The sequence below is a fragment of the Triticum aestivum genome, chromosome 4A (genome assembly GCF_018294505.1).
Source record: "Triticum aestivum cultivar Chinese Spring chromosome 4A, IWGSC CS RefSeq v2.1, whole genome shotgun sequence".
Classification (NCBI taxonomy): Eukaryota; Viridiplantae; Streptophyta; class Magnoliopsida; order Poales; family Poaceae; genus Triticum; species Triticum aestivum.
In genome coordinates, this window is record NC_057803.1 from 58561575 (window position 1) to 58571829 (window position 10255).

General features: G+C 50.6%; 1 protein-coding gene across 1 annotated transcript; it reads left to right on the forward strand.

The window, feature by feature from the left end:
• The first annotated feature begins 6630 nt into the window (after positions 1 to 6630).
• Positions 6631 to 8498, forward strand: LOC123085112 (allene oxide synthase 2). Its single transcript, XM_044506704.1, has one exon. The coding sequence runs from the start codon at positions 6710 to 6712 to the stop codon at positions 8150 to 8152; it is 1443 nt and encodes a 480-aa protein (XP_044362639.1). The 5' UTR covers positions 6631 to 6709; the 3' UTR covers positions 8153 to 8498.
• The last annotated feature ends 1757 nt before the right edge of the window (positions 8499 to 10255 follow it).

Consider the following 10255-nt stretch of genomic DNA (forward strand, 5'->3'; position numbering starts at 1 on the left):
CGAGCTGTCCGGCCACCACAAGCCATCCAATATTGTCCCGCATTTGTTCGCGGACCAGACTAGGTGTCCATTTTCCTGCAAACCGGAAGCAAACGAGGGGACTTTACGGGAGGCTGGACACCCGCTACGAAGGACCCTGAGACCCCTGGGCTACCCAAAAGCAAGGCGGAGCCCGCGCAATTGGAGCGATCCACACTGTTTTCACGGCAAAATCCCCTTTCTCCACCCTCTCTGATACAATCATGCCGCTCTCGACCCCGATTCCCGCCTTTTTCGTCGCCACCGTTAATGCATGGACCCGTACGAAAAGCTACCGGAGACGACATAGGTGGAGGATCCTAAGAAGGTGGCCGCCCTAAACATCAACTAGGCAACACGACAAACCTGCCACCTCAAAGCGAAGGTAAATAACGTGGCGGCATGCAAAAAAGAAGGGTGGCGGGTGAGGCGAGCGTGGCCTCGGAAGCGGGACAACACCGCCATCGTCGTACACGCACACGCCGTCCTAGCCTGAGCAATATCAACCTCGCTACTTCTTTGCCGCCAAGTAGCTCGGGCGACGGTCCTGGTCTCTGCCTCCGGGCATGTGTCGTGTTACGTCGATGCCAATGCGATGACGTCCCATTTCACCGAGTCGGCATCGCAACAACTTTTCTGCTCGTGGACGTTGGGCGTGGATCAGCATGGTGCCCGCTCTCTTTTCGCCGCTATGTCTCAATTGGGAGAGCCGACGTATGAGGACGCAGACATGCAGATGTTTGAGCTGATCCACGACGGACATGGAGGCTGCTTCGAGGACGGGCAAGTGGATGACTCGAAGCCGGAGGTGCACGCCTAGAAGTCGGGAACCTACACCCAGCTAGACCCGTACACCCAGCAACTCTATTCGTACATGACGAGTCAAAACTATGTGATGTTGTCACTACTAGGAAAAAGCCTAGTAGTAGCGCGGGTTAAAAGCTAGTAGTAGTGCGGGTGCCTGCGCTACTACTACGGCGCTACAACTAACTAGTAGTAGTAGCGTGGTGCATCCCGCGCTACTAGTACAGGTGTTAGTAGTAGTGCGAGTTCGACAGGCGCTACTACTAACTATCTGTAGCACGTGTCTGTGACCCACACTACTACTATTAATTTGAAAACCCCCCAAAAAAATTCTCGACCCCATGATGCACGCACGTTGGCCGAGAGCAGGGAGATCTCAGCCATGACGCGTGCCTCGTGGAATCCGTCGAGGGCGGCCGCGGAGGCCAGCCCGGCGTGGGCTGGGAGCTGGAGGACCTGCATCTTGGCATCATGCGTGGGGAGCAACACCTTGCGGCGACCGTCACCGTTGAGGTCGGTGACGAGCGGCGGCGGGAGGCGGTCCACATCGTGCTTGATCGGGAACCCGTCGTCCGACAGCTGGTACCACGCTTCCCGGAACAAGAAGTCGCCCTCGTGCTGCCAGAGGAGGAGGGGGATGGCTCAGCTAGCGTTCCGGATCGAATCGGAGAGGGGGGAGGAGGAGGGCTGACCTGGAGCAAGAAGAAGACAGTGAAGGCGACGAGGAGGAGGATGCCGAGGTTGCGCTTCCGCATCTTGGCGGCGGCGAGGAGCTCCGGCGACCGCCCATCGGAGGGATCTCGGAGAGGGGAAGGGGGAAGAAAGCAGAGTGTACCAGCGGCGGCCACCGCTGGAGTATGAGGGAGAGACGAGGAAAGTGAGAGAGGGGGAAAGTGAGGGAGAGAGGAGGGATTCGGCTGAGGATACGGGGATTTCACCTACCTCGTACTTAGTAGTAGCGAGGGGTATAAAACCGCGCTACTACTATCAACTTAGTAGTAGCGCGGGTTTGTACCCCTCAGTACTACTATGGCATGTCCCGGGAGGGCACGGTAGAGACCGCTTAGTAGTAGCGAGGGTTAAAAACCCGCGCTACTAGTATCAACTTAGTAGTAGCGAGGGGTAAAAACCCGCGCTACTAGTAAGTAGCAGTAGCGAGGGTTATAAACCCTCGGTACTAGTAAGCGTCTGCCTATAAGCTTTCCCCTAGTAGTGTGTTGCCCTTTATTTTGTGTCTACACGGTAGGCTTTGTTGGTTTTTATCGCGTCTGCGCACTTCTTTTTGTTTGTTTTCCCCAGGATGTGGGTTTTGGACGCTTTTGGAATTATGAAAAAATGTCAAGAAAGGGTGATGAAATCACGTCAATCAACATGATAAATGATTACCATAAAAGAAAAAGTGTTTGGGAGAAGTTGGGGGCTGTGCAGGGCAATGGAGCGCTCGATGGCCTTTGGTGCAAGCGCAAGTACTCATACCACTGGTTGAAGCACCTGCCGCCAACGCCTCGTAGTCGACTACTCCTTCATGCAATTGGATCTGAGATCATACACACACTGACTCTAAAACCTAATCCAGAACACAGAACCCTAGCCTCCTGAAGGCATCAGGAGAGGGAATTAGCAGGGAGGAGATTGTCATCTCCCCACCTCGTGCAAGGGGACGTTGGCATCAATCATCTTCACCATCATCTATCTCCATCTTGTTGTAATACTGAACCACTCATGGATCATTACATGTATTACTCGTTTGTTCTTTTGATGTTTACCACAACTATTCATATGGTGGTTATTGTCTCCATGTGCGAGTATACCCCCTAGTCCTCGAGGACATGAATGAACCTTGGTATGTATTGGAGCTAAAACGTTAATAAGGATATGAAATTCTCTATTGAATATTTGGTTTAATAGCCTTTGTGAATGTTGTGAAGGGGCTCCACACAACATTTTTGCCACAAGGCCACGAAGCATGTTACCGTCGTTGTAAAGGTTAAGATATCGAGGTAATTTGAGGTGGTAGTAAAATCCTCAATTTCACGCCCTTACAATTGATAGGGGAATAACAAAGAACTCTTGGAGAGGCCGCGTCCACGGATAAACCCTTAATTATCGCATTGAGAACCGGGGCGGGGAACCTATGGTAGTGGCGTGTGTGGTATGAAATCTACCCCAAGTAGAACGTATTCTGCATCCGGATCTACCAAATCACAAACATCAAGAGTGGCTCAAGTATACAACTTAGAACTATGCTATGACATATATATCACACTCAATCTAATTTACATTATAACTTATCGCCTTCATTTTGCTCCGTCCCTACAACTAACTTGCATATAGTATATCGTAAGCCTCTATAAGAGACAAAGTCCAATTCTCGTGCTCCCCGTAGAATTGATACTCTTACTTCGAAAAGGCTACAACTAAATCATATGCACTCACAGGCCATTAGTGCATCAGCTAGCCAAAGCAGGACGACGACGACCTTGGTCTGGAGGAATGGCCGGTCGATCCAAAGAAGAAGGGTAGAGAAGAAAGTTTCAACATGATGGATAATGAATTGTTTTGCGATGTGTGGTAGGCCACTAGCATTGTTATGATCCATGGCATGGAGAAAAAGGGCGCAACATTTTGGGCCAAGATTCATACTTGGTTACATGAGCACAAGAATTTTCATGCCCTACCGCAACAAACTCGTCCGCAATCGTGGGACAAAGTCACTCCACCATCGATGGTACACCACCCAAGATGTCGTGAGCAAGTATTACGGCCATTTGAAACAACTAATCGGCCGGTGGCCAAGTGGTGCGCTAAGCACCGAGCAAGTAAATTGTTATATGTGTTTGGTCATTTTGCTGCATATGCAACTTGTTGGCCGGATACACTATATGGGTTGGTCATTTGGCCGGATATGCAACTTGTTGACAATATTTTTTCTTTCTAGCCTCCTGTGCATGCAACTTGTTCTTGAAGATGGAGAAGAGGGGATTTGCCCTCATGCATTATTTGTTGAAATTGAATGGGCAACCAAGTGGCAATTGTCCATTACCAACTCCATGAAGATCGCCAACAACGGCACCGGGGAAGAAGCAGGTGATCCAACCGACCCAACAAAAAAGGCGTCCAAAAGGTTAGAAGAGAGTTCCGAGAAAAGAAGTGGCATGAGAAGAACGAGAAGCGAGAAGGGACGACAACCAAGATGACAGAGAGTTCGAGGACATCTTGACAAAGAAGGAGGAGGCATGCGTGAAACGCTCCGACGTGAATGAGGAAAAGAAGGCCAAGAGGCTAACATCTTGATAGCCGCAACTAGGAAGAAGCTGAAACTCAAAAAGAGGAGGGTTTCTCTCAGCCACTTTGGATGATACGAAGATGTTGACCATGAAGATGGACGAATTGGATAACGTTGATGCGATGATCATGCACACCATCCATGTCAAGGTGTTGAAGTGCTTGGTGGCCGAGTTGGAGCCGGATGGTGAGGAGGAGGCAGTAGCAGAGTGATCGTGGAGGCTTGGATAGCCGGTCTAGTAGGGCAAAAATCCTTTTCTACACGGACTGATACTTTTAGGGTGTGACTAGGTCTCAATCGACTGAGACTTAATCAAGTCTAAGTCAAGTGATATAGTATGTAAGAAAAAAACTGAAAAGAATTTTTTGCAAGAATCTTCATGCAAAATCGAAGTAAGATACTATCGATTGAGACATAACAAAGTCTAAGTCGACTAAGACTTAAGCAAAACTGATACTTTTATGATCATGCGCATTGTAATAACTATAGACATCCGCCTCTTTTTGCTTGTGATGGGCGCTATAAAAACCGTGCCTTAATTTCCATTTGAAATAGAATTGGACGGACCAGAGCGGACGTCTAAATGTGATGCGGTCGAATGATCGGCTTCTGCATTCGTGTCTATGGACTAGTCTTTTTTTTGAAAGATCCAGCATTGCTGGCTTCATTGATTTAGCAGGAAGGTGAGTACAAAAGGTTGATCGGAGCGATCAAGAAGAGAAAATAAGAAGAGACGGTCAAGCGACCGTCATCTTATGCAGAAAACACTGAAATCAATCTTCTCCCAACATTTCCCCGAACGGGGCCTCTAGTTTCTTTGCTCCTGCCAATCTCCATTGCTCTAAGTTACTACTGATCTTTGCACATATCCGCTGATGACTTGGAGTCGCCCCCCTGAAGGTGCATTCATTCCTCTCGTTCCAGATCTCCCACAGAACCATAATGATCATTGATCTGATTGCTCTTCTGTTTTGTGGTAAAGTCTGGTCGATGGCCTGCTGGCATACCTGAGCTGATGAGGTGAGGCCCCTGGTCGATGATGATAGGGAGGAGCATCCAGAACGCCTTGCCGTGTGCAGCCAAATTTCCCGCGCAAAACTGCAATCCCAAAACAAATGTGTGGACGTTTCCAGATTGCAAAGGCACAGTTGGCAGAAGTAATTGTTCGGCCAACCCCTCCTCTGAAGTCGATCGTTGCACCAAAGCCTGTCCTGAAGAAATAGCCACATGAACATCTTGTGCTTATTTGGAGCCCAGACCTTCCAGATTAGGTTGTTGAACATGGGCTGATCCAGGGCCTGAAACTGTATGTTGTATGCTGAATTTGCAGAGTAGCAGCCATTGTTGGTGTGCCTCCATCGTATGCGGTCGTCTTCTTGTGGGCACAACACTGTGTTTGCGGCCTGTAACATACGCCACATGGACAGAAAATCAGGTGCAATGGCCATGGTGTCAGCATGTTGCAAATCTTTGATCCACTGATCATTCCGGAGGGATGCTTCAACGCTTCTACTTTTTCTGTGGGCGTGATTGTAGACTGTTGGGTATGAGATTGCCAGCGGGGAGTCGCCTAACCAATTTTCTTTCCAGAAGTCTGCTTTGCAGCCGTTCCCAATCTGAACTTTTGTTGCCAAACTGAAAATCTCTCGGTCCTTCTCCGACACCGGGGGCTTTAGCTGCACCCACGGCCTTGCTGATTGATCCCATGTTAGCCACTGCCATCTAAGGCGAAGGACAATGCTAAACTTGTTTAGATCCAGGATGCCCAACCCTCCTTTTCGCACCGGGGAGCAAACCTTCGACCAGGCCACCTTGCACTTACCCCCGACGAGCTGGTCATCTTGGCACCATAGGAATCACCTTCGGGCCTTGTCTATCTTTCGAATGATCTTCTTTGGCACTTTTAGGACAGTCATGGCGAAAGTTGGCAAGGCGGAGAGGACACTACGTACCAGAACCCTCCTACCTGCCAAGTTGAGCAGTTTTTCTTGTCAACCCGCCAGACGCGCTTTAATTCTGTCTATCAAGAACTGGAAGTGGCTCAGCCTCAGCCTAGTCGACGAGATCGGCAAGCCGAGGTAAGTCAGGGGGAAACCAGTGAGAGTGCCACCGAAACCCTGTAGCACTTCCGACAAATCGATGTCTTCGCACCTAATGGCTGCCACTGAAGATTTACTTTGGTTGAGCTGCAGCCCTGTTGCTTCTCCGAATTTTGTCAGTAGATCAAGAAGCATGTCAACCTCCGCCTTGGATGGGTGACTAGTCAACGGACAAATAACGTGTCCGTTTTAAGGGTCTGCTTTCGAATGCCCTAAACAATGCGAGCAGCTATTGACCCCGTCGCTCCGTCCAAATACTTTCGCCGTCCAAAAATACTTGTCGGTTGGCCCACCCTACACGATAGCGCGCGTATGCGGTCCTGCTTTCGTTGCCACTGCCAGCCATGCATGGATTCTGCATGGCTGCATGGTCTCCAGGGGCTATTTGTACGCCCAGCAGCGAGTAGATGGAGCTGCATTCGCAACACACAGCGAGAGTGTAAGCAGATCCACAGCAACGTTAGCTGCTCGTGATCGATCGATCTGAAGCAACAAGTGTAAGATGAACCAGAGCGCCGTGGGCTCCCTGGTGCCGCGGCAGGCGCCGGGCAGCTACGGCCTGCCGTTCGTCTCGGCCATCCGCGACCGCCTCGACTTCTACTACTTCCAGGGAGAGGCCAAGTACTTCGAGTCCCGCGTCGAGAAGCACGGCTCCACCGTCCTCCGCATCAACGTCCCGCCGGGCCCCTTCATGGCGCGCGACCCCCGCGTGGTCGCCGTGCTCGACGCCAAGAGCTTCCCCGTGCTCTTCGACGTCGACAAGGTCGAGAAGAAGAACCTCTTCACAGGCACCTACATGCCCTCGACCTCCCTCACCGGCGGCTTCCGCGTCTGCTCCTACCTCGACCCCTCCGAGCCCACCCACGCCAAGGTCAAGCAGCTGCTCTTCTCCCTCCTCGCCTCGCGCAAGGACGCCGTCATCCCGGCCTTCCGCTCCCACTTCTCCTCGCTCCTCGCCACCGTCGAGTCGCAGCTCGTTCTCGCCGGCAAGTCCAACTTCAACACGCTCAACGACTTCACCTCCTTCGAGTTCATCGCCGACGCCTACTTCGGTGTGCTCCCCTCCGCCTCTGACCTCGGCACCACCGGCCCCACCAAGGCCGCCAAGTGGCTCATATTCCAGCTCCACCCGCTCGTCACGTTCGGCCTCCCTTTGATCCTCGAGGAGCCGCTCCTCCACACCGTGCTTCTCCCGCCCATCTTCGTCAGCGGTGACTACAAGGCGCTCTACAAGTACTTCTACGCCGCCGCGACCAAGGCGCTCGACATGGCCGAGAGCCTCGGGCTGAACCGGGACGAGGCATGCCACAACCTGCTGTTCGCCACCGTGTTCAACAGCTACGGCGGCCTCAAGGTGATGCTCCCGGGGATCCTCGGGCGCATCGCTGAGGCCGGAGAGAAGTTCCACCAGAGGCTGGCCGCGGAGGTACGCACCGCCGTTGCGGAAGCCGGCGGCAAGGTGACGATAGAGGCGCTGGAGAAGATGGAGCTGACCAAGTCGGCGGTGTGGGAGGCGCTGCGTCTGGAGCCGCCCGTCAAGTTCCAGTACGGCCGCGCCAAGGCCGACATGAACATCGAGAGCCACGACGCGGTGTTCGCCGTGAAGAAGGGAGAGATGCTGTTCGGGTACCAGCCATGCGCCACCAAGGACCCCCGGGTGTTCGGCTCCACGGCGAGGGAGTTCGTCGGCGACCGGTTTGTCGGGGAGGGAAGCAAGCTGCTGCAGTACGTGTACTGGTCCAACGGGAGGGAGACCGAGAGCCCCAGCGTGGACAACAAGCAGTGCCCCGGCAAGAACCTGGTCGTGCTCGTCGGCAGGCTCCTGGTCGCCGAGATGTTCCTCCGGTACGACACCTTTACCGCCGACGTCGGCGTCGACCTGCTCGGCCCCAAGGTTGAATTCACCGGTGTCACCAAGGCCACGTCCGGTCCTGGGGCTGTTTAGAACCTGCACCGGCCATCTGTGAGACAGTGACAAACGGATCAACTCGTACGAACGCCAGTCATAGCATGCATGACAAACGGAGTATGAAGTATGTCAGTCATGCATGTATCTTGTTCGGTAGCTTCGCGTGCATGTTTTCCTTTTCGCACTCTTGCCCAGCGTAATAAAATGGACCCCTGTCATAAGATTAGGAGCACCTATTTATCAACGGAACAGTCTTGCCAAATCTTAGTCAATTAATGGTTAAGTCTCGGTTGATGTCATATTCATAAGATTTTACATTGAGATTCACACAATTTAGAAAGCGCAGATCCATATTTCGTGGCTGCTTGCTACATGTTTTCCTCTTCCCTTTGTCCCTCCTTCAAGAAAAGGCGGCTAGGGTTTCTGTCTCCGTCGGCGGCGCCGCTGATCTCCCATGTCTCCTGTGGCCTTAGGGCCATGGGTGCGCGGTGGATCCCGGCCCTTGTCGGCGGGAGGCATCTGTTTTCAGGTGCTTCTTCAAGTTTTGTTAGTGGTTGTGTCCTGCTCAAAAAGATGAGACGGCGGCGGCTTCTTGAAGATGGAATAAGGTTCTACCCGCCTAACCTCCGTCCCAATGGTGTGTCTAGCATCGTCGGAGGGCGTGTGGAGGTGTGTCTCCGGCGGATCTCGCAAGATTTGGTCGGTGGTTGTCTTTGGTGGAAACGTCCGGATCCGGTCTTTGTTCGTCTTTGTTCATGTGTCTTCAGGTTGGATCCTTTTGATCTAAAATTCTCTTCATCGGTAGTGGTTGCTGTTCTAGGATGTTGGTCCTATGGGACCTTAGCACGACGACTTCTCAATTGTCTACTACAACAAGTTGTGCCCAGCTCCGGCGAGGGAGGGGCGATGACGGCGGCGCTCCTTCGAATCGTTTTAGTGCTTGTAGTCGTCGCTAGGTGGTCTATGAATCTAGATGTAATCTTTATTATTTCTGGTATTCATTGTACTGCCATGATTGAAGATGAATAGATCGACGGTTTCCCGAAAAAAAAAGATTCACACAATTTTTTTGAAATTTCCTTTTTTTGACATGATATGTCACTTGACTGAGACTTGATTAAATCTCAGTCGACTGAGACCTAACCACACCCGTAATAGAAACACTAAAAAATCTGACGTCGGATATTTAGGCATGGCAAATCTAACTTTTTCAAGGCAATTTATATTACCATGATAATGTCAAATTTAGTTTGTAAGCACAACAATTTTCTGACAGAAAAATGAATTGAGACGGATTTGCCTTGCTCGCCAACTAAAGTTGTCATCTTCGAAGAACACAATTTACCATGAAAAACATTTGATTTGTCATGGTAAAAAATCTGACGTCAGATTTGTAGTAGAGTCCTTTATTAGTTACCTATATTCTTGGACAAATCGGTCGATCTTTTGAGCCATCCGACTGAAATCTAATCGCTGAAACAAACCCCGGTGTAGCTCCCAAGGCGGCTACGGCGGAAACCTACCCGTCTCCACCGCTCCACTCTTCCCTAGCGCCGGCCTACAATGGTGCCCTGGGGCAAGACAACAATGGGCCCGTATTTACTGAAAGGCTCAAACAATTTTCTATTCCAAAAGGAAAGTAAATATCTAGCACATAGCATAATTGATGGTCTTTGGACTTCAAAAGTGACAGTACATCTTATTTACCGATCAAATGAACTAAACCATAATGAAACAATGTAGTTCAGCAAAAGCTCACTTTCCTAAATTTTAATAATGGAGACTTCATTTTGTTCAGCAAAACAAATAACCTCGTGAGAACTTGTTGCTACTTAAAACTTTTGTGTTACCATCACATAAAAAGTTAGCACATGTATGCACATTTGTTTCTAGACCCTTTTTGGGATTCTATCGGTTCACTTTTTTCGAAAGGGGTTCCCCGCCACATTTTATTAAACAAGGCAAGAAAAACACAGGATGTTGTTCACATCGCTCAGGCTGAACCAAACTAGCTAAGCCAGAAGGTTTTTAAAATTTCAACACGGTGAGCACAGTAAAACAACCAACATAACTAACCATTACATATCATCAGCTTTTTCAGTTGGAATGTGCCCTCAGGAAAAAGCTTTGCCTGTCGAT

Excerpts from the sequence above, each read along its gene's own strand:
- LOC123085112 (XM_044506704.1), top strand. The coding sequence starts at position 6,710 with ATGAACCAGAGCGCCGTGGGCTCCCTGGTGCCGCGGCAGGCGCCGGGC.